The sequence below is a fragment of the Rhipicephalus sanguineus genome, chromosome 2 (genome assembly GCF_013339695.2).
Source record: "Rhipicephalus sanguineus isolate Rsan-2018 chromosome 2, BIME_Rsan_1.4, whole genome shotgun sequence".
NCBI classification, from domain to species: Eukaryota; Metazoa; Arthropoda; class Arachnida; order Ixodida; family Ixodidae; genus Rhipicephalus; species Rhipicephalus sanguineus.
In genome coordinates, this window is record NC_051177.1 from 18,648,619 (window position 1) to 18,673,576 (window position 24,958).

A 24,958-nucleotide genomic window follows, 5' to 3' on the forward strand; every position below is an offset into this window, starting at 1 on the left:
CGCAATAAAACGTATCTGCGCATGCCCAGGCAAGAGTCAATACCAAACAATCCTCACGTACACCCCCACGCGTGCAGGATTTATAGGTATCGCCGCTTGCCTGGGCATGCGCAGATAAGTGTTTGTGCCCACCTTCTTTTCTGCTGCTGTGCGCCTTTTCAGTTGTTAGTCGGCGTTTGTGGTGTCTTGACTTCTCTTGCGTGCGTGTTTGCACGCCCAGTCTTTTACATGAATTGGATTTCTTCTTTCACTATACCTTCAATCACTTCACTTACTCTAAAGACGCTAATAACTGCCGCTTTCTAAAACGTGCCTCCCCTCGGCGCTCACCTTAACTAGAGATCCGGTCCTTCGCAGAAATGGTCACTGCGCATGAGCGACAATCGGCAGGAATTCTTACGAAGCGCGGAGTCACTTCTAATTAATCGCGCGGTGGTGCGGTACTCAGCTCGGTCGAGTAAAGAGCGCACTTCTGCCTTTCTTGTTCGAAGGTAGTTCTGGGCTCTCTCGCTTTCAGGACCGCGTACAGACGAATGCGACGAGAAACTTGACTCCTTTTACATCAGAAGCTCTCTCTTTCTGAAACGCAAAGCCCAACGCAGAACTCAGTGTGAGACGTCAGCGCAGCAATCTCGCGAAGACGAAGCCGATGTATACGATGCTTGTCGGCAGTGTACGCACGAAGTACGACACGTAATTAAATGCAATTACTTAAATGCAATTAAATGCGTTTGTGTACGTTACGTGCCGTTTCCGTTATTCTTGAATCATGTTATGCCGTATCCGCAGAACAAGGCAGCCTCTTGGCGTTACTTCTGCCGCTATATTCCGAAACATACATCTTGGCTTTGAAATAAACGTAGATCGCGTCGTGAAATTCTCAAGACCGGTCAAGTTTTTCGGTGTATTAAAATTAATGCCGAAGAGCCCTACATAATTATCCTTCAATTCGCAATTTAACTTTCACTCAAATGCTTTCTTTGCTTCTTTCTCCGACCGCTCCCTTCGGCGGCATAGTTCCTCAGCGGGAACAGCACGAACAACTTACCCAAGCGAGAGAAAATTAAAAATCTACGAGGCTGTGCTAACAAGCCTTCAACATAACGCATTCCACGCGCCTGGAAACAGAATGCACATAACGGCGGCTTTATCTGGCCGCCATCCACTTTTTTAGGTTGGCCGTTACTTGTGCGGCCTATCAGAAAACTGTCATCATCAACAGGTGTATGCCGCAGAAATTGGGCGAATCCCAGTAAAGACCACTGGTTCACAGAGAGAGAGAAAGAGAGAGCTATATAAAGAAAGCGAGAGAGAAAAATAGGGAGAAATAATGGGCATAAATACGCAAAAAGATAGAAAGACAGAGAAAGAAGGAAAGAGAAAGAGAGAGAGAAAGAGATAGGAAAAAAACAAAGATCAAGACAGAAATAAAAAAGAAAGACGGAGAGAGAAAGAGAGAAAGCGAGAAAGAGAAATATACAAAGGAAGAAATAGCAAGAAACAGATACAATACAGAGCTACAAGAAACAAAGAGAAAGATAAAGAGAACAAAGAAAGAAAAAAAGAATGCACAAGGGACCCTGTGAGTTTTTTTTTTTTTTCTTTTCCTTTCTTTTCTTGCGAAGAACATCCTTGTGCCACAAACCTTGTGCGAGGATAACGCCTTAGAGTTGCTCGTGCCAATATCGCTTAGTGAAAAATGCCGCGTTGTCACATTTGCCGCTTCGTATTTTTCTGCTCATTTCTATGAATGTACCAACGTTAAGAAGTTCGCGGGGATAACGTTGCCGCAACAAGTAAAGGACCGGCTCAATTGGCGAAACATGGGAGAGGCCTTTGCCCTGCAGTGACCCCCTCCTTGCCCTCCCAGTGCGCACGCGCATATGCTCTGCAGATACCGCGGTGATAACCCAGTGAAACAGAGACGCAATGCAGCCTACACGGTGCACGTGCGCCGGCTGCACAGTGTGCCTTAACGACTGCGAATCGACATCCTGCTGCAAATGCACTCCTCACTGCGTTCCGTAACGAGCGCTCCGCTGCTCACTGACGACAAAGGAACGACGCAACCCAGTCACCGGAGAAACGGGCCATCCGAAACCGCGGGAAGCGAACCGACAAGCCAGAGAAGGCACAATCTAGCCGCCAACCTTTCTTTTGCTTCGCAGCGCGCATCCCTTTCAGCCGCACGCTCGCCCACGGAGGACAATACGAGGGGGGCTCGGCGGAAAGTCTTCCCGCGGCAACATGCTTCGAAGTATTTGCATCCAAATTAGATCGGCAAGCTCGCCGACATCTGTCTCCTCCACATTACGTTCCTACCCTGCAGGGAACGGTGAAAGAAGCGACCCCGCGAAGGAAAGCGTCCGCGGAAGTGGCCCATCTTGCAGGCCGGGAATAACCAGAGCTGCGAGAAGGAATGCTCATTGCAAGAGAGACATTTCTTTTTTTTTTAAACTCTCGCGTTTTTAGAGGTCACGGCCATCAAAACCAGCATCATTATGGGGCATAATCGATTAACATTTGGCGTGTTTACGGGGTGCTATTTTTTTTCCGCTCGCTGCCCGCCTCTGCACCTACGGGCATGCGCATTCAACCAAGGGCGTTTCCAGTGCCGCGACTACTACACTCGCAGCTGCGACAGGCCGGCGGACAAACAAGTGCTTCTGGCGCAGCGGAACGCTGGCGCCATCTGACGTGGAGTAGGCAAAGAGGCGACGGCGACCTTTCAAAAGCGGCACTTTCAGATGCTTCACTGGTACTATAGTAAACGTTTTTCTTTTTTTTTTTAAGGTATCGTCATCTCACGTTCTCTTCTTTCTTTCTCTCTCTCTCTCTTTTTTTTTTTTTTTTTTTTTGACGGCTGGCATAACTTGGCGCCTACGTAAAGGAAACTTTAAAAACGCCACTTTGCTTTTGCTCCGAACCTTCTTTTTATTTCGTTTATTTTTGCAAGCCCTTAATGTTATCACTGTCGTACGCATTTTCTTTTTTTTTTTTAATCCGTAATAGCCCTTCTGCTTGTCCACTTTTCTTGCGACATTTTAAACACGCTTTCTACAGACGGCCGAGTCCTTGGAAGGGAAAAGATGTCGACCGCGTGCCGAAAACTGCGCTACAATTGCTGATGCCTTCAGCCATAGGCGTGCGCACAGAGGTGATTAGGGGGGGCGGCCGCCCCCCTGCCCCCCAAGAGGGGGGGCGCAAAATATGCCCCGTACATTGACCCTTCAAGTCACCTAAGAGGGGGGGGGGACGCAAAATGTGCCCCATACATTGACTTAGTAGGAGGGGGGGGGGCGCTGCGATGAACCTTTGCCCCCCCTTGATGGGCAACCCTGCGCACGCCTATGCCTTCAGCAACTACTTTTTTCACTCTGACGTCATCCCCAATGTTGACTATCATCTTCCCCTTTCTCGTCTGCCACAATCTTTCTTCTTATTTCCTACGACATCTCATGAAGTATACACGATGTCATTCGCAACCTGCAAACAAGTGCTGACCCTGATGGTATTCACCCAACCAACGTAAAAATGATTGCTCATGCTATTTTTGATATTTTGGCATCCATCATCAACCTAGCCTTCACAATGGCATCTTTCCTGCAGAATTGGAAAGTGGCAGAGTCGTTCCCGTGTTTAAAAAAGGTGACCGAACACTGATATCTAACTATCGACCCATTTGCATAATACCCTTCCTCAGTAAAATATTCGAAAAATTGCTCGAAATTCGTCTGACGAAATACCTCAATAAATTTCAGATTATATCTCTTTCCTAATTTGGTTTTCGTGAAGCATATTCCACTGACCTCGCTTTGTTACCTTTAACTGAAAAGCTGCAGAAAGCAGTCGATGGGGGCTACTACGCAGGTTCCGTTTTTATAGATTTCACCAAGGAATTCGACACTATCAACCACCACATTCTTTTTATGAAGCTTGAAGCAACAGGCCTAACTGGTCCTGCACTATTATTAATAAAAAACTACCTACTAAATAGAAGCCAAGTTGTCAGTCTGTTAGGTTATAAATCTATACCTAAAGCAACAAATACCAGTACCTCAAGGTTCTATTCTCGGCCGACTTCTTTTCATAATTTACATAAATGATCTGCCATCTTGTCTTACCAGTTCAGAATGCTTACGGCATGCAGACGACACCCGACAATTATTAACACTGATAAATGCCTCCAATCTCTGACACAGAAACTAAATCATGACCTTTCAAGCTTGGCTGCTTGGTGTATCCATAATAAATTACAAATCAACCGCACTATAATGAAATTCATTGTTTTCCACTCTCACCAACGTGAACGTAATTATATCCTGCCAATATCTCTAAATTAATTTGCAATTGAAGCAGACGATGAGGCGACCTTCTTGGGAATTAAACTGGACCGTCACTTGAAATTTCATTCGCACGTTGCATACCTGCCAAAAAAATGGCTTACGGCATATGTGTTCTAATTAAATCCCGCGACACATTCTCTCCTCTCAACCTACATTACTTTCATTGTACTACGCTTTTATTCATTCTCGTATTAATTACTGTATCACATCTTGGGGCAATACCTACAGCAGTCATCTCGTCTCCCTTGAAACTATGCAAAATTACTCTATTAGAATCAGGCCCGTAGCCACAAATTTTTTTCCCGGGGGAAGGGGGGGGGGGAGTGGCTTAACCCCCCCCCCCCCCCCCTGGCTAAGTCATTATCGCAGTGATGCTACATCACTCCTGCATGCCAACAACATCCTAACAATCGACAACACTTTCAAATATAATCTAGGACTACTAGTTTTCGAGTAAATAAAAAATCAGCTTCCTTTGTTTATAATCCCTTCATCAAGTCTAGAGAATACAAACTTGACAAGGTTTGCACACAATCACAATTTATATATTACCTATAGTTTATAGTAACTATGGCAAACAAACAGCCCACCTCACTGGAATCCGTCTCCGGAATACCATACCTTCAGGAATCAAAACCTCGCAAGCAATCGGCATATTCAAAAAAGATATCAAGACTTTCCTCGCATCCATTCCGTAATATGGATAGTTTTGGTCACCTCTATTACTCCCCTAACTAAGCATCGCATCATCATCCTACATTGCTGAAATCAGATGTCACTGTTTAGTTTTCTTTTTCGTCGTTTATTTTTTACTATCTTTCATCATGTAATTATCTGAAAACTGTTTAGGAGAGTTGAATTACCTCTATTTTTTATGTCGCCTAATTTTGGCTTTTTTTGCTTTCTGCTATTGTTTTTCTTAACTTTCTTTTTGCCTGCGATGTATTTTATTGCCTGTTTTCTGTACCACTGCTTACTGCATCGATTAACTTTTTCTATATTCACTATTGTAGGAGGTCCCGGTTCAGTCTCTGACTATGGGACCTCCTTCTGTGTACACAAATTTTGTAATTGATTCGATGACGAAATAAAACCATTTCTGATTCTGAAGAGGAAATTCCCGAATTGTACATAACATCCGCTATCAAACCGAAAGCCGCTATAAAGCACATATTTTTGCACGTTAAACTTACCCGCCATATTTATCGTTAAGATTTCAAGCTTTATTTATTCTTACGAAGTCTCGCGTTTTCTTTTCCATAACGTCCTGAAATTTGCAGCTGTATGGGCTGTTCAATTTCGCTAACGTACCGTATCTTCAGTTTTGGCTCGCTGTATTTTTCTTGGTCGTCGTTATTCACTTGCATTGTAACCCTGTTCCTAACAAGTTTACTTGTGATTTCATTTTAACCACCCTTACTAGTGCCTTCGTGCCTGTAATGTATTTTTCAATAAATAAATAAACAAACAAATATTTATGCCCATGAATCCCTTGTCTTACAACGACATGTGAGCTTCATATGTATTGATTGATGTCCTGCGGAACCTTTTTTTTTATTTTCCCCTATAAAACGACTCACTTAATTAATTAGGCGCAATAATCGGGATAAAGGCAGACAGCTTCAAGCCGGAGAAAGCCGTAAAGCCCATCGTCCCTGCCTCGCACGCCTGTTTTGCCAAATATGTCAACACCACATTATCTTTATTTATAATCTTTATTCGCAATCTTTATTGATAATATTTATTTACTGTTAGCAGTTCGTTTAGATAATTATTGTTACTCAATTACTATCGTGAATATCAGAAGGATTGACGTGTCCCAGCCCACGGTCACACAAACATGAATTTATGACTTCATACATACGTCACTGGAGAGCTTCGGTTTAGTTGCCAAGTGCAGCACAGGGAAGAATGACCATCATATTCTTTCATTCTTAATGACCCCTAGGCCAAACAAATGCGAATAAAGCTTTCGAATACGCTCACCTTGAGCACATTTTCTGTGTATCGCGCTTGAGATGAACAAGGATGACAGGCAAGCAGAATGGCTACGGCATTCGTGGAAGACTCACGAAAGTTCTGGGCATTCCTTCCCACTGTAATAGAAACTTTTAAGCTGTGGTGTGGTCTCGTTATTGAAGACACGGCTGGACGGACTCAACCCGTTTTTTATGCTCGTTTGCTTATTGAGCTTGGCGGTATTTTAATGTACTTCTTTATTCTGTATACGTAATGAATGATAATATTAGCGCTTGTTTTGTTTTTGTTTCTTGTTCTTTTTTTCTGGCACCCATTAAGTGAAACACGTGACCTACAGGGTGTTTCAGCCAACATGCGCCAAGAGTTTTAACGCGATAGCGTTAAAGAGCTCGTATCACAGAAATTCCGCCGTCGGCACCGTTGGTTGTGAGCGAAAAATCATCAACTTGTCCGTGACCGAAAAATCGAAAAGGCTTCAAATAAAATAATTAATAAAAATGTTGGCTCCGAGTGAGAATCGAACCCAGGTCGTCTGCGTGGTAAGCGGTTGTTCTACCACCCAGCCACGCCTCTGCTTGGAGCTGCACTGAAAGTAACTTCCATGCTTACCAAACATACACGTCCTGTATACAGGTGTCAGAGTACGAGATGTAATATCGCAGTAATATTGCGTGGTACAAGCGTACATTGCCATCGGGCGTCACACCATGTCAATATCATAACGACTTGGTGGTTTAAAGACAGGCACCCATTACAAAAGGCACACACATTACTGCGCGTATTCCCTTAAGACCACGTAGTGGGTGCATCGCAACTTCGAAAAATTCCTCGCGCATAATTGCTCCTGGTTTAAAGCATGCTACCCATTACATAAGGCACACACCTTAGTGCGCGCATTCTGTTAAACGCTCGTGGTGTTCGAAGTGCGCACTAGGGGCAGGATATCGCTATCGCGTTCAACTCTTAAAGGCTAACTTTTTTATTTTAATTTCGCGCACTAAAAGAAGTTCGAAAAAAAAATTAAACAGGGCAGTTATCTCAGCATAGACGAAAAAATCCGACGTTGCTGAACAAGCGCTACAACTTTCGTATTGAACATTTTTCGTTAAAGCTGCTATTTTAAAGGTTAATTAAGCAACTTTGTTAATTACCCAGCTTGGCGCATTGGCGGTTATCTTAGCATAGATGAAATATTACGATGTTTCAGAACAAGTGCTAGAACTTTTCCATAGAAAATTTTTCGCTACAGTTACTAATGAAAAGCCTAATTAAGCTATCTTTGGTCATATACCACAAAGTCACGCCAGTGTCCGGCACCGCTTCCGAAAAAAACACCCTACGCAGTCGACATCTCGGGCGAGCAGTATAGTTAAAAGATGTAACATTGCGAGGTAGAAGCTTAAAAGCGCACCAGGCTTAACAGCCAAGAATTGAGTAGCGAGTTTGAAACTGTCCACCCATCACAGAGGGCTAAGCCATAATTAGTCATCATCATCATCATCATCAAAGTGTGCAGCTACATAGGAGTGCGTATCGCCCTACAAACGCGTAGTGGGTGCACCGCTACTTCGCAAAACGGCGAATTATGGCGTAGTGGGTACTTCGCAACTGTATTTGCTGTAGGCGTCTTAGCAGAGTTAACGCTGGCGTGCGTGCATACGTTCCTTCTTTCACGGTACGGCTGAGGCGTTCATCGACAAGCGAAATATGGTAAGCGAATGAGAAAGCGATGCGAATAGGGCCAGCAATCGCTGTCGCGTTCCACTCTTAAGCCTGTTTCACATGCGAGCGACCGAGCGGCGGGGCCCGCAGCGATCGAGCGGCAGCAGGACGCTCGGACGCGGCTTCGTTTCACATGCACCGCTTTTGCGCGGCGCGCGCCTCTGCGATGCGCAGTGATGGTTGTGGGAAGCGCCCGTTATCCGCGGGTTTCCTTTCTCCGGGCTCGCTTGTTTTGGTGCGCTTGGGTTGCAAGTTTCACGAGCCTTCTACTTCGGTGATCGATTTTCACGCGCCTAAACCTTGAATGATGAAAATGTGCAGTGTATCAGAGTGCAATTAAACAACTTCAGTAGTCACGTTTATTTCTGTTCCAGCTTTCTTTTTTTACCACGCAAGTCATGTTGCACGTCCATACACTTGGCCATAGAAAAGCAAAAGAAAGAATTTGTTTTTGGGGTTTTAAGCTTTCACAGGGCTTTCGGTGGCTTTTGCTCTCGAATGCCGCAAGGCGTTGGTGCGCCGTATGGGCCGGCAACCGGATGCAAGCGGCCCAGTCAACGACATTGTGGGTTTGTGAAGGAGCTCGTCTCTTTTTTTTTTTTTTTTGCCTATTGACATTCTGCAGTAAAGAGGCGGCGGCATTTGTCGTCTTCGGGGTACGTGACCACTAAAAAAAAAAAGAAAAAGAAAGCAGTAAACTATTCGAACGTGCTGCACCAGAGTAGTAAAAAAAAAAAAACTGAAACATCTGCTGCGAACAAGTGCGGAGTGTCGTAGGTTCCCCCAGTCCGGACCTATGTTGGTGTCACGATTAGATAAAAATACAAAAGAACAAAATGGCACGTGCAAACGATTTGTCTGCTTTGATGGAAGCGCAGTAAAGAACAACAAAAGGAAAAGAACGGCGTTTTCTACACTGCCAGCTCGTTACAGCAAATGTCGTCTGCTAGGAAACCGAGTCGGAGCGAGTTCCTCCCGGCGCGCGCGGCTGCTCTCGTCTCCATCCCTACAGTCACGTGCCCCCCACGTCACTGCTCCCCCATTGGTTGACCTTGGGCAGACGCTCTAGACGCGCTGCCGCGAGCGAATTTTTCCAAATGTAGCGAACAAGATCGCAGCGTCCTTTGGTCGCCCTTAAAACCTGTTTTGGGGCTTCCGCGACGGCAGCCGCTCCGCTCTTGGAGCAAAATCGCTGCATGTGAAACAGGCTTTAAGGCAGATTCAGAAGCGAAAACGCCAGAGTGGCCGGAAAACCGTGTTCGCGCGCGTCGAGAACGTTTTCTGCCCCTCCCGCATCACCTGCACCTCCGCCGCCGCCTTCGCAACTTCCACAATACATTCCATTTTTCCCGCTTCCTGAGCACATAATTTCGTACCGAATTGAAAGTATGCATGCAAAACACGGAAAAGAAATAGTTTTCACCTTTTCAAACCGTTGTTTCAGGAGACGGAACACCAGAAACTACACAAGCGGACACGCCGGCAGCGGCGGTGGTGGATTCGCCCGGCTGTGCAAAAGCGAGATACGTTGGGACACACCGACTCGCTGCTGCTCCACCTCCCGCGAACTCCAATCTTCTCGGCAATCTTAATCCAGATCAGGATTTTGAGGAACGCGCCCTTGAAGATTGAAGAGGCTGCGAGTTCTGTCGCGCAGCTCGGGTTGTTGGCGATTGCGCCGATGCGAACCACCGCCGACTGCTTGGCCGACATTTTGAACTTGCGGCCGGATGTCTACATCAGGTGATTTCTATGCTAGGGCAGCGAGAGTACGGCTTTCAGTGAAGCGGGAAGGCGTTCCACTGGCGCATGGCACAAAAATCGCTCTCGGACTTATTTCTTCGCACTGCGCTCGCCGCGTGGTCTTCCGGCCGCTTAGGCGACGAAGCTTAAGCGCTCTCAAAGTGTTTTTTTTTCTTCCTTTTTTTTTCTGCCAGCATCGCTACTGCCAGAGGGTCGACAGTGACGTGACGCTCCATTAAGGACATCATGCGAGAGGTTTCCGTTGAGGTTACGTCACGTCGAGCCGTTGAGGTGCAAATAGGCTCTCTACACTGTAAAACTATCTGCCAACTGCAAAAAAAGAAAGAAAAACTGCGTTACACTGCTCTATAGCATACTGGACGAGTAAAAATGTCCATCTATAACATACGTCGGTTCACAAAAGAAGTCGTAACATTCGTACAATAACGTTCTTGCGGAACGTTGTCTATCTTTCTTCTGTGTCTTTAGAAAACGCCTGTCGAAGGAAATGTGACGATGCTGTAAACTTGCTTAGGATCAACAAAATAATTTACAAAAGAATGCATGCAACAAACCTTTCTTTGACTGGTCGCCACGATGCGTCAGGCGGTACCACGGCGAAATCGTTGCATTAAATCGCCTTTTGATGCCAATCAGTGCTTGGGTCACACTGCTTCCGAGTTTTTGCACCTACGACTTCGGCGCAGGCAACGTCGAAGCGTGCTATCATCGTTGTCTGTTTTCGAGCTATACGGTGTCATGCATCATGGTGACACGCATCATGCATTTAAAAAAAAAAAGCGTCGCTAGTACAGGTCTTCCATGTTTAAACGCAGTAAAATATCATGCGAACGAATTTCATAAAGCTGTATTCGTTAAACAGAAACTTCGTGCAGGTGAAGCGCTTGCACAGAAGGTCTATGAGCCATTTGGTATCCATAAGCTTCTATTTTGCGTTGCTGAAGGATAAACAAAACGATATCGTGTGAAAAACGAAACTGTGCTGTACGCGCCAAAGCCAATTTCAGCCTTTTGGTAGTACAGAAGTGAACAAATTAGAGTAAGGCTATTTAAAGAGCTTGGCGGCTCCCTTAGCAACGATCGACAGCAGCTGCTGAAAGCTGTAGTGAACTAGTGCTACCAATACACTTAACTGTTTCTGAGACAGGGAAGTGAGTTTAATAGCTACCCCAAATTACAAACCAACATCGCGCTGTACAAGGCCACCAGCGAGACCAACGGTGATAGTGCCGAAAAGAAGAAAAAGATAAAGAAGAGGGGCGGAGGGAGGTAACAAAGGAAGAAAAAAGGCTCGTACAGATGAACCACAGTTCACTGCAGTGGCATTACTTGAATCAGGCGTTATGAGTGGTGGATGTCACAAAAGTTTGTTCAACAGAATGTATCGCTGATGTACTCTCTGCTCAAGAACGATTTTAACGCGAGTCATCGCCATGCAGTAAGACATGCGCAAGAAGTCCCGGAACAGCACGTGCTTTCGCAGTCATTAACGCACACGGTTGACGTGCTTCGAAACATCCTGTCTGCTTTCTGTTCGGACGTGCCCTACTACTATGCTCGTCGAAGCAACAGCGGTCCTACATTCTGCGCTTCTAAAGTCATCGCGCCTACTTCGGCACTCAAAGTACAACCTCGAAGAGCATGTCAACATAAGAGCCATTTCCTAAGTCTACTGTGTGCTTGAGTTTCAAAGCCTAGCGCTCCTGTGTTGCCTTAATAATTTTAATGAGTGTTCCTCGCACTAAAAGGGGGCCCATGCATGCGTACTAACGTGCCCTTTTCATGACACATTAACTTCTAGAAGCATTTTACGGCTTGAGGTACTAACTCCTACTAAGTTGCAGGAAATATGCAACGACACGGCCAGAAAAGAAAGAAATGCATGCGACACCAAAACCTAAAGAAACAGAAGGTTACGTACATCAAAATAGCATGACAAAAAACCCGCCAACTTTCTATGTCACTGTATCTGTGCTATCTCTAACTCTTGGTGAAGCCATGAGTTAGTGGCAGTATCTCTCAGCATGAAGCGGAAACACGGATGCACTGAAAACCACGTTGAATCGGTCTCCTGCGTGTTGCACTTCCGTATGCATGACGCTGTAGAGTGCGGTTTTTTAGCGAAAGTCAGCCAAAGAACTTCCACAAGGGTGCAATCCAGGCCAGCTGGTAATTTAAAATAGACCGGAACAGCGCATAAACAAGAGACGAAGATGGTAGTTTCTTCTTTATGGCATATTTTCAGATGATCGAAGTACATTCAACAGATTGATTGCTTGCATGTGACGTAACAGGAGCAGCTTCTTAACGTACTGGTACCGCGTTAAAGGGGAAAGTTGGGCAAGTCGGTACTGATTCATGATATTGAACAGCGCAAATGACAAGGGACGGCTGAAAAGAAAACGGGACAGGCGCTGACTCGCAACAAGGAAGTCGCGAGTCTGTCTTGTTTTCTTTTCAACCGTCTTGCGCCGTTCATTATCGTGTGCTAGTATGCCACACTGCAATGGCGTCAACGCAGCATATTCAGTGCTGCGGTTAACCTGCTTCAATGTGATAATGACGTAACGTCATTCGCCTCTGCGCCTGAATAACGACAGAGCTTGCATGCGACGTCCTTCACATGACGTTCACATGACGTCACGAACCCGACTTCCCACCGTGCTGGTACCACAACGTGACGGCTTTAATGACGTCACTGCAAGATATCACTTTGTCAATAATGCGCACGACAGCTGCAGCGGCAAAAGTGCAGCGCGTTCTCTTTATCACGCACGTTTTCAACAAGCACATTAAAACCAGTCATTGGAAGCTCCGTTTAGGCCTCACAAAACAATCACCGAGCAGTTGTAAGCAGCCCGCCAAACCAGACCATAGCCAAGAGGCGCTGGAAAGTGGCTCCATTGCCAGGAGACACCCAACCACAGCGGGACAAAGAAGAGTGAAGGCGAAGAAAACAAGCACGAACAGGCCATCGTGGGTTAGTGCACAGTTTTAATAGCGAGAAGAAGCCAGCCAAGAGCGACGGCGCCACTCTCTCATCGCCTAGAACTGGGCTTGGCGAAGTAGCGCCTCGGCCAGAAGACAACGTGCTCACGTACCTTGACCTCCTCTTCGGGGGAGCTGCCGGCCGACGCCGCATCGGGCACCAGTCCCGTCTTCGCCCCGCTGTCGCCTAAGGACGTCGGCGGTCTGTTCTTCAGCAACACGGGCGCCGAAGACGCCTTATGACTTAGCTGCTGCGGCGCGGTCCACGGTAGCGTCGACGTCGCTTCCAGAGATTTCTTGTCCGCCGCCTTCGTCGTGGGACGAGACAGAGAGCGGATCTGCGGCTTCTCCTCCAGTGACTGCTGCCTGTGAGTGCTGAAAGGCGGGAGGAGAAGAAGAAGAAAAAAAATGTAAGCCCTTTAGTTGTACAAAAACTAAAAAGGACGAAGAAGGGCAAACGCGTGTTGTCGCAACTGAAGTGTTCCTCGCGTAGTCCAGATTTAAAGAAACACTAAAGTGAAACAATCAAACGGTTTAGATTCATAAATTGTGCTCTGAGAACTCTGATGTCGTTAATTTCACCATCATAGGTTTATTAGGAGAGGAGAGGAATCTACATCAAAGATTCATTTTTTTTAATTTCGCGCCGAAATCTCTACGCGTGACGTCACGGATTTCAAGGTGACGTCACGCATTCTGGAGGCATTGGATCAACAAAATTTCCTGAAACTTAGTACGTTAAGTCTATGGCCTCCTCAGAGGAGAATGTACTTCATTTTTACTGATTGCGAACTACGTAGCACCGTAGATGCCGTCAGATTCTACGACGTCAAAACGTTTCCTGTAGGAATTTCAAGGTGCCGTCGCCACCCGCACTTTCTTTTTGCGCGTTTTCTCGCTTACCAGTTGTCTTCTCGCGGCAAGCGTGATGACTTTGGAATTGTAAAAATGTGATTTACTAATATGAGAAAAATCGTTTTTTTTTTTCTTTAGTGTCCCTTTAAGTGCATAAACATACAGAAGGCCTGAGCATGCGCTTCCAGCTGAAAAAGCGACAGAAACGTATAAACCGAAGTCTAAGCTTTACCACAGCGCTTCACAAATAACGCGCGCATACGACGCCACGACGCCATGCGCACACAGTTAGCGATCCCTGTCGGCGTTGCGGCAAACAGCGCTCCAGTCGTGCGTCTGAGCCACCGCGCTCGATGACGCTGCCGGCGCCCATCTTGCCGCTGGCGGTGAATTTGAACATTGCACATCCGACGGCAAGCAAAGAACATCGCGCCGATCAGATAAGCTGTGTCTGGTCGTGTTCTTGCGTCCCTCTGTCGGCAATCCGACGGCCGATCACTCCAAATAGCGTGCAATCTCCGGTTGATCCCTTTTGTTTCCCTTCAATAAACAACCAACCATGGGGGAAGGAGAGAAAGTATACATAACACGAATGAAGCAAACGAGTATCGCCGTCAGAGCGTGCATGCAGTGCGGGCATAGCTACGACGAATACGCTGCTTCTCACAATAATTGGACTGACAGTGTGAGGAAAAGAAGGAGAACGGCTCCAGGGAGAGTTAGTTTGTCGAGGCACCCGGCGAGACGTAATGCTCTCTCCTAGTTTCCTCCATGCGACTAACTACTGTTGCTACAGTGGCGTGCGGAGTCAGCCCTTCTTCGCGTATGCAACTCGCACGCTTTACTGCCGGGGACCCTAAGCCGGTTGCGTACACACCCTCTTGCGTCCCTTTGTACTCCCAGCCACACCCAAGGAGAATACAAAGGAACGCAACGGCTTGCATCCATAAGCCGCATTGGGGCCCCGGCGCAAAACTCTCTATTTTCCTGAAGTCAACGCCTCCACCGCGGCACCGCGGCAGTAGACACACCTCATCTGGGCGCACTCGCGACCGTCCAGCGCGGGCAGGGAAGGGCTGGAGCCGTTCTGCAGAGGACGCGCAACAGTGGCGGTTACGGTGGCCGTCCCGTGCGCGGCGCTGTCCGAGAGGTCCGAGGAGACGACCTCCTGCGAGCTCGGCGAAGCCCTCGGAGTCAACGGCGTCGGAGGCGCGTCGCAGGACGTCGACGACGACGAGTTAGACACAGGCGACGGAGACTGAGTGGCGACGGCCAAAGTGTGCTGCGTCTTTGACGAAGACTTGGCATCGTTGTGCACGGCCGCCAGGCTCTCCTTGGACGAGCCAAGCTCCTCACCACACTCTGTCACACACGTGAAGCTGGAGCTGCACAAGCACGCATGAGCAATATCATGAGACCGATATGGGATACTACATTACAGCTAATCTTTAAAAGCATTGACCATTTTTCTTAAAGAAAGTGGCATTTTAAGCTTTGTTTCGTTTTAACGGCCCAGCAGGGCAACCCCCCTCCCCGAAACTTTTCAATTTTGCTTGCGTATATATACACGCACACATACAAACACACGCACGAACATACAGGAAGTATGGTTGAACACCCCCCCGTAAAAAATATCTGGCTACGCCCCTGCTGTACAGTGTATATTTATGTGCGCGTTGACTATTTTTGTCTTGGTTATGTTATGCAATGGTTGCTCTTCATTTTTTTTTTTTAAACATCACCGTGTGCACAGATATACGTGATTGTTGAATATGTTGTTTTGACTGTTATGTCTTGACTGTTACGTTAAGTTGTATACTGTATGCACTGCGGGTTAGTTGTGATTAGAAATATGGCCCCTATGTACTTTATGTTCGACACCTCCAAGAGCTAAGGAGTAGCCGGCGCCTTATATGTGCGCCAACATCTCCTTACATTATGTCAATAAAAAAAAAACATTGCAGTTTTGATGCTGCGTACCCCCAACCTGCAAGTTTCCCGCACAATGTAGACTACGTGCATAGCAGCCGAAATAGACTCATGCTCGTAAGTGAAATAGGCAGCGTAGCACAATGAGGCCACTATTAAAAAAAAATGGCAAGGAACAGAACTTTCTCGTGTCCCCACTCTGTATTGTAATACGCGTTTCAACTGGGAATCCGCACCAGCGGGCGCTACAGCCAGTGTATATGCATGTGCTATAGTTAAATGGCATCATGTTAAGAATAATGTAAAGTATAGCACACACTCAAGAGACCGTCTGCCCTCTCATGTGTTGCGAAAATACAAGACTACTACGTATGGTGAGAAACACAACACGGCGTTTTACGAATAAATAAGCGAAACACGTGCGTCTCGTTGAAGTCACTTAATTCAAGGCATGCGTTTATATTCCGTAGAAAGCAAATTACGTACTATCATACACCGCATATAGGTGTACAACGCAACACACCGAGGTGCAACTTTTCTTGTGGCAGACATCAGCGAGAAATACCAAGCCAAACACTCAAGAAAGTTATAGCGCACAGGACTTCAGACACCATCCTGAGTGTTTTGGAGCGGGAAAAAATAGTGAAATTTTGGATAAAAACAAGCCGACGCGAGTTGCATCAAAGCGCGAAACTGCAGCCTTATACGGAAACTTCAACTTAAATGAATATAAAATAAACATTTAAAGAAGTGTGTAAGAGAATGTTGAAATTGACGAGACGTTTCTTTAGAGTTTATTTGCAGTTAAGAATTCGATAAAGGCGTGCCATAGTCTGCCGAAATAAGAAAATAATGAGGCCCTGTGTTTAACAACCGATCGCAGAAACATAATGCATGTCGGGGGAAGTTGCGAACAATTGCTTTCCTTTTTTTTTTTACTGTTTTCTTCAGAGCGTGGCTAATACCGTGTATCTCGTGAAAAAGTGTACATATACGAGACATGGAATATGATAATCTGGACGTTTCTTTAGATTGAGTAGCGACACGCTGGTGTAGCGCGAGTAGTTCAGGCGAAGTAAAGCGAGTCGGAAATCATACTGAACGCATTCGACTAAAATAGATGAGCTTGCTATTATGATGATGACGTCAAACAGCAAGAGGGCGTACGAGTGGTTCATGCAATGTTAGTTTTAGTGGAGCGGAGGCAGAGGAAAAATCACAACGTATCACACTATAATGACAGAAAATTGACCTAGTTGGTATAAAGATTCTCTCTCGTGTACTTGTGTCCACGCGTTGCTTTCTTCTACGATACATAAGATTAGGCGTGCGAATAGTTGCTCACTACCTTGACAATAATATACCAGATCACCCTCGTTGATACAAACAGTTTCGTACAAAAGGCGTTCGATGAATTCATGTTCGAGAAGAATCAATCACTAAAAAGGCCAGAGGCGCAACCTTCGGGCCAGCGTCTTCGCAAGCCGCTGTTAATTTGCGAGGATGACTGGCAACAACGGTCGCTGAGGTCCCACCCACCTGCGCGATATCCCCGGCGTCGTCTGTGTCACGGCGTCCTGAGGCCAACTAGGAGGGTCGTGTGGCGGCTCGACGCTCTTCAGGAACTCTTCCAACTCGTGCCGACTCTGGTGTGCACAAGAAACGAGCATGTAAACGAGACACTGACAATAGCGAGCGAAAGCGCAAGAGTTCCCGCGTGAAGTTTCTGCGTGTTTCGCCGCATGCATGACTTTCAAATCAACACGGCGAACAGCGCAGGCAACCGACGCGTTTTGAGGCAGCACATGTACAACGCAAGGTTCGCAGTTTATATACACTGCTTATTACCAGGTTCTCATTCAGATTCGCCTAGAACGTATAAGAAAGAGATTACGCAAAATCACAATGTTATTTATGAGCTACTCCACCAGACGGCGATGAAAATGCAGTGCGAAGAAGCATAACGAGTCTGCAAGGTCACACTTCAGAAAATAAAAATTACCGACAATTACGGTGCTCCAAATGCGACAAGTGAGCGCAGCTGTCCGTGTGCTTTAAAACATTTGGGCAAACAGCGTGAGAGAATGATGTACCGTAAAATGCCGAGCAAGCCCCCCCCCCCCCTCCCCTTCAGTGAAGCGTAATCCGACCAGATTCGGAGGGCGGGGGAGGGGGGGGGGGGGCGCTTGCTCGGTCCCGGACCGAAATTCAAGATGGCGGCGGGAGAGCCGCTAAAAATTAAAAAAAATATCCATCCATGTTTCTAATTAAATGCTTCATTTATTTACTGTTTTTGTTCCCCCTCGTCACTGTCAAATCATTGAAGCAGCGAGAGGTTTGACCAATATACAACCGGCCAAATGGCAACAGAATTTCATAAACAACATTAGATACGCATTCAGTGTACTCATTCTTGTACTTTTTACACAAGCGATGCTCGTCTAGAAAAAAAAGGGGCCGCAGGGGAGGAGGGCGCTTGCTTGGCCATTGGCGCTTATTTCAGATCTCCCGAAAAAGGGAGGGGGGGCGCTCACTCGGGTGGGGGCGCTTGCTTGGCCATTGGCGCTTATTTCAGATCTCCCGAAAAAGGGAGGGGGGGCGCTCACTCGGGTGGGGGCGCTTGCTCGGCATTTTACGGTATGTATGTATGTATGCATGCATGCATGTATGCATGTATGTATGTATGTATGTATGTATGTATGTATGTATGTATGTATGTATGTATGTATGTATGTATGTATGTACAGTTACGGGCAACTCTTCGTTATCATATTTTATTTTATATTTATTTTGACCATTAGTTTTTATTTGCTTTAGGCGGTGCCTAGATGCCGTTACAGACAACTCCTTATATGATTATTCTTTATTGTTATTTTTATTGTAGTGTTTAGATATTACCGTTGTCTTTTTTCTTCTTTATTTTGTGTTTCCCCGGCACGACCTGCAGGGCCCAAGAAGAAAAGCGCCCCGTGGCACGAGGAGCGTGAGCCAGGAGATCTTTCACAGTGCTCGCTCGCTCGGTTACGGCAGTAAATTACTACTAAACCGAAATCGCTGCAGCTTGTGTTATTTTGTTTTTTTTTACGTTCAGGTGTTACCTAGTACTTAGCTCGTCGATCCAATTATTTTCCTTCGTAATGTTAATGAACAAGCCGCAGAAGCAATAGATAAAAAGGCAAGTTTCGCTGGACCAAAACGAAATTTATTTTACCACATATAAGGCTGAGTTTCTTTTTCTTTTACAGGTAACACTAAACCCTACGATTAGTCGTGAGTATATGCCTGGCTTAACCTAGGCATCTATACAGCACTGCAGTTATACGGACGACCTTTTGGGGAAAATTTTTTTAAGAATGAATGCTAGAAGGAGTTTTTCTTTGATCTACTGCCCGACAGCAAATAGGTCACTGAGAAGAGCTATAAGGTGGTCTAGTTGGTGTTGATTCATCTTCAAAGGTGCGCTTAGTGAACACAAACTACACAAACGAAAAAGTACAGGACATACGGCAACGAGCGCAAACTACCAACTGGTTTATTGTCTGAAAAAACGTAGCCCCAAGAAAGGGGTGTGTCAAACGAGCATGCGCAGATGCTCATAAGAAGGCAAATGGGGCAGGGCGGTAATGAGCAGGGGGGGGGGGGGGGGGGTACGGAAGAAAGGAAAAGGTGAAAAAGGAGGGTAAGGAGGGAACGCGATCCGAAGAAGCAAGATCGAATCAAAAATAGCTTGTAATTTTCGCAAAATCTATATACCTCAGTCGCTGTAAGGACGATAGAAGGGGCACTAACACAAGCTTCCTCGTCTTCTTCCATAATTTTCAATGTCTCTAACATTTCTTGGACCGTTTTATCTTCGGAGTGGGCTACTACAACTGTTCTTTCGAAGAAGGCTTTACATGAACATTTCTTGCAATATGCCGCTAAGTTACTAGCGGCTGCTAGCTGCTGGCAAGCGTACCCGATGCTCTCTTGGCCTTAGATTAAGGCATCGTCCCGTCTGTCCGACGTACGACCTACCACACGATAACGGTATCTTATACACCACCCCTTTCGTGCACTCTACTAACCTGTCTCTGTGCTTAACATCGCAAATGGGCTTTCTGTCATTTGACCTGTATTGACCCTTTTGCACAAGCCTTTCAGCTATTGCGGAGCTGAAAAGATTACGTTAATATCGTGTCGCGCAGCGATTTTCCTCATTCTATGTGAAAAACTGTGTACGTATGGCAAAACGACAGGCCTCTTGCTTTTATCTATAGGCCCTGCCCCGTTTGCCTTCTTATGAGCATCTGCGCATGCTCGTTTGACACACCCCTTTCTTGGGGCTACGTTTTTTCAGACAATATACCAGTTGGTAGTTTGCGCTCGTTGCCGTATGTCCTGTACTTTTTCGTTTGTGTAGTTTGTGTTCACTAAGTGCACCTTTGAAGATGAAAAAAAGGACACGACCAAAGTGTAAGAAGTAAATCAGATAGCACGCCAGAGTGGTGTTCTACTTTCGTTTTTTTCAAAAAGAAACGTTTAAGCTGTCACCGCCATCTACACAAAGTCCAGAGTCTTCGCTTGCAGAAATGCCGAAGTTCTTATTTTTTTCGCCAAAATTCGCTCGCGCGGGCAACGTTGCAAAATATCGCGCTAAGATCTCCCGCCGTGGTTGAAGCACGAGGCCGCCAACGCAAGCGCCGCGAGCGCCCACAGCTCGTGCAGCTGAAGATGACATCGGCCGTGTTCAGCTGGCGCTATCGCGGCCACGATCATGTTTCCTGGCCACGCTCCAGGGACATCCGGGGAAACCGCTACTCGCTCCTCACGCGCGCATGGATGCTGCTACACGAGGCGCGCCTCGTAGACAGCTCCAAAGGAATGTATTCAACACAGTTAGGCTATCCTTAGAGTAAACATAAAGTGAACTGCAGGCTTGCGTAACCCTTCTTTCCTTGTTATGGAGGCAATGGAAATACACGAATTCCGAGAAGAAATAAGACACGGAGCATAAAATAGACCCCACGTTTCCGCCAAGTTGCTATGCCACGCGGAGCGAGAGACAAATAATGGAAACGCATGGGGTCTAACCGGAAGAGACAAACTTGTGGTTCGCTACCTTCCAATAGAGGGAAGGAGGACTAAGACAGAGGGCAGGCGAGCGAAGCAGGCGAGGAGGTGAGGGACCGGAAATCTAGAGCCGCTCTAACAGCTACAGCTGCCACATAAAAGCTTCCACGATGCCTTGACCGACATATGGTCGATGTCGGCAACTTTTAGACTAGGTATTCACGTGATTCACTTCTGTAAAATTAGGTCGACCTGAGTGTACTGATGACGAGGGGTGTGTGGTTTAGAAGCATGTTATAAAAACGGAACCCAATACACCACAGCCGCTGAGAATTGAAGGCATCGCGGAGAAGGGACGACAGCCTGAAAGTTTATGAATTGACTTTTAGAGATCATGCTTTGCGATTATTAATCTCTTTAACAGCGAAACTGTTACAGCTCGCCGTAATTTGTCTGACGGAAAAAAGAAATGGTCTTCATCATGCGCGCTTCTCCACGTCCTCTCCTTCGTCTGTGTCCTCTTCTGCTTCGCTCCCAGAACACGCGCCTATTTCTCCGGCGTGGCCTGTAAATAACCCTGGTGGGTGAGAGAACGAGTACAGAGAGAGAGAAATTCTTGGCGAAAAAAAATTCTTCACTAGGCGGGATTCGAACCCGCGTACCCTTGATCCGAAGGCGAGCGTCCTAACCACTCGGATATTCAGGCACGCTAGCAGAGCATACCATAGCCTTGTGTAGTATAGTGTAGCAAGGGGGTAGGAAAGGGAGGTGAGTGTGAAGAGGAGAGATGTGATGGTGAGGAGGCGGGAAAGGAGGAGGGGAGAGAGTAAAAGCGTAGCACAGAAATAAGAAAGAGAGAAATAGAAAGAAATGAAGGAATAGAAAGAAAGAGAGAAAAAGAGAGAATTAAAGAAAGAGAGAGAAAGAAATAGAGTCAGAGATATAGAGAGATAAGGCTGGGAACCAGGAGGAAGCTAGCGAGAAATAGAGGAGAGAGAGAAAGGGATGAAAATGGAAGAAAGAAAGAGAAAGAAATGAAGAGAGAGAGAAATAGATAAATAGAAATGGACAGATAAAAAAATACATAGAAAAGCAGATAAGAGAGAGAAGAAGAAAGAAATAGAGGAAGAAAGAAAGAAAACTAGCAAAACTGCAAAAGCCACGACTACGTAAGTGTGTGTGTGTGTGTGTGCGTGTGTGTGTGTGTGCGCGTGTGCGCGTGTGTGCGTGTGTGCGTGCGTGCGTGCGTGCGTGTGTGTGTGTGTGTGTGTGTGTGTGTGTGTGTGTGTGTGTGTGTGTGTGTGTGTGTGTGTGTGTGTGTGTGTGTGTGTGTGTGTGTGTGTGTGACCAATGCAAGATACGCACATACAGGCAGCGTTGCGCACTGTCGGTTCCTTTTCAAAACCAGGATACGCATCGCGCATCAAACAGCTACCACATATGCTGACGTCAGACAAGGCGTTCAGGAGGACTGACCACGGTGGAAGCGGAGTGGGCTGTCGAAGTGGACGACCACGTTCCCGTGTCCGGCTCGTTCTCGTCGATCACCAGCGGCGGCAGCGGACGCGACGCCAGTCGGGCCTCTAGCGTCGACACGGTGGCGAACACTTCGTCGGGCGATGATGCGTGGTTCGCGATCACCTCGATCGTGTACGGGTTCAGCCGGCTGCGCGCCAGCCCCGGTGACCGAAGGTCCAGAGTGAATGAGTCGCGCAGCGCGGCCGCCATCGGTGCAGCGGCTGAAACAACTGTGCGGTGGTCGTGAGCCCCCACCGGCGCATCGCGTTCGTCTTCGCGGATGAACAGCTCGGGCAAGGCGGCGCCGGCTGCCGCCTCGTCGTCGTCGTGGTCAGAATCACTGATTCGCAGCTCGACTTCAGTGAATTCCTCCACGGCGGGTGCGTTCTTGACACAACCTGCGGTAGAATGCATTTAAGAATTGCAGTCAGAAGATCTTTTAGACACAGGGAAAACTAAATGCTACCGATAGTTAAGACAAGCAAACCACCATATCAATGTAATTTCGCAATAGCTGTTGTGTAGACCCGTTTAAAATTGCCCGTTATATTTATTACGGGTGCTTAGCGCATGCACGTGGCCCTTCTGATGTCATTCCCGTTGTGTTCAGCCAAATGTTCGGATGTGTGTAAGTATACGCGCATGAAGACTTATAGCGCACGTGGAGGCACGGAAACATGAAGAAAAGGGGATTATAAGAAAAACTGGATGAATAATTGGAAACACCAGGAATACACACGACATGTATTTCACGAAAGGAGCGGAAGGGATCGGGAGGGCCCGTGTTTTGTTAGTCAAAACCTTATGAATCCAAAAGACAATGAAGACAAGGAAAGCAGAGGGGCATGGTTTGTAGAAATAACTGACGTTTAGTAATTATGGCATAAAGCGGACGAACAGCCTAACGTTGGGACCGTAAAAGCAAAAACTGGTCAGACGATTACAAAGCTGGAGTGATAAATGGAAAACGCAATCGCATTAACACCTCAGGAAAACGCTCGCTGAATAGCAGCTACGTACCATGGCTGACTTGCCCGCACTCGGGGAAGGGGAAATCGAAGAAAAATATTACGAGATAGATGGGACTGAGCCGGGTGCACGATCCAGACGCGTTCCGCGAGACCTAATAACGTTGTTTTCAATTCAATTCAATAGATGGAGTTAAATCGAAGGGTTGACTGTGTGCGCCTGCATAGCAATTGTGTAACGCGCCAAATATTCGCATTTAATGAACACGAGAGAGAGAGAGAGAGAGAGAAATGTTTTTATGAGAAGCTGGAGATGTTAGACTGGCTATTTGCCTGACATGCTAGTCCAGGTGCTGGGTGATGATTATGGGATATACTGATTAACCACATACGACAAACACACACACACACACACACACACACACACACACACACACACACACACACACACACACACACACACACACACACACACACACACACACACACACACACACACACACACACACGCACGCACGCACGCACGCACGCACGCACACACTACACTACACTATTTACAAAGTTTCGTTCAGGCTCGTGGTCCGCGAGAAAGTCAGCAGCACTTTCGTGGCGCGTAACGCACAGGTGCTGCTTTGCCACATGCCCAGAATATGTCTCAGTTCTAAGCCCGAATTTTGTGAATAAGTGTATGGCCGTCAGTTCGTGACACTGCACGCTTACGTGTCGAGGTAAATAGGGCAACAAGCCCCTTCCATCCGCCTCCTCTAGCCGTCCCTCAAGGGGTGCGACCTCTTCATCGCCAAACAGCAGCGTGGAAGAGTTGATTAGGAATTCTGAGCAAGCGGACATGCCTTGAAAGTGAGCCGAACTGTGGGCGGCCCATAGGCTAGGTTAGGAAGAGAAACAGGTGCACTCACCCAAGCTGTCATGCATGGACGGCTCTTCATTTTTCGCCTCCTCACCATCGCCGCCTTCGTCAGATTCGTAGTAAAGCTGCTGGTTCTTGTACAGCGAGCCGTCGTAGCTAAGCGCCTGGGAACTGTCGATATCGACGACCGAAGACGGCGCGACGCCACTGGTGGTTCTGTCGACCGATGTTTCTGGACAGCTGCCAGCACGGCTAGAACCACACAGGGACGTTGAAGGTTGACAATGTGCGCGGCCAACCCGCAGTGACGATAGGTCGGGCCACGAGGACGACCTGACCATTGACAATTTCTTGTCGGCGCTGCTTTCGCCGTCGCCCGTGCTTCTCGGGGAACCAAATTCGCTTCCTTCGCGGGACGTTGAGGCGGCAGCCGCAGTGCTCTCGGCATTCTCGACGCCATCCCCTCGGACGGACACCTCAGAGACCGATTTCTCCTCGGAAGCGCAGCTGATGCGGCTAGTTTCGGTCGCCTCCCGAACGGTCGAACTGCTTTGGTCGATGGCGTCGCTGCCACGCTCGGTCGATGGCCCCTCATCGTCGAGCGGGAACAGTTCTTCGGCGAAGGAACCGTTGACCGCTTCCACGAGGCGCTCGGTGTAGATGGACAGCAGCTGTGCGTCGCCGCTGGGAGGCCGCGACAGCTGCAGTGACTCCCAGCCGTAGTACGCGTCCCAAGCGCACGTCGGCGGTTCTCCATCACTGGCGCGGCGTCCTCGAGAGCCGTTGGTCACGACCAGGGCCGCCGTCGACTGTACCTTCTCGGAGGAAGATGAGCCACCGATTCCATTGACGCTACGCCGCGGTCTAGGCGCGCTCAGAGACGTGTAAGTGGCCACGAACTTGCGTGGCGTACGGTACGAGTCGTCCGCAACCCCGATGCTGTACAGGTCGGGACACGAGTTCTTGCG

At 47.3% G+C, this 24,958-nt stretch overlaps 1 protein-coding gene across 1 annotated transcript in view; it reads right to left on the reverse strand.

Moving 5' to 3' along the window:
• The window catches only part of LOC119382473 (rho GTPase-activating protein 7), a gene marked incomplete at its 5' end in the record, with an annotated part of 247,529 nt that extends 222,571 nt beyond the window's left edge, over positions 1-24,958 (reverse strand). The window contains 5 exon segments of the mRNA XM_037650183.2: positions 12,914-13,175; positions 14,687-15,040; positions 17,124-17,230; positions 22,113-22,552; positions 24,040-24,958. Coding sequence (XP_037506111.1) covers positions 12,914-13,175; positions 14,687-15,040; positions 17,124-17,230; positions 22,113-22,552; positions 24,040-24,958 — 2,082 coding nt within the window.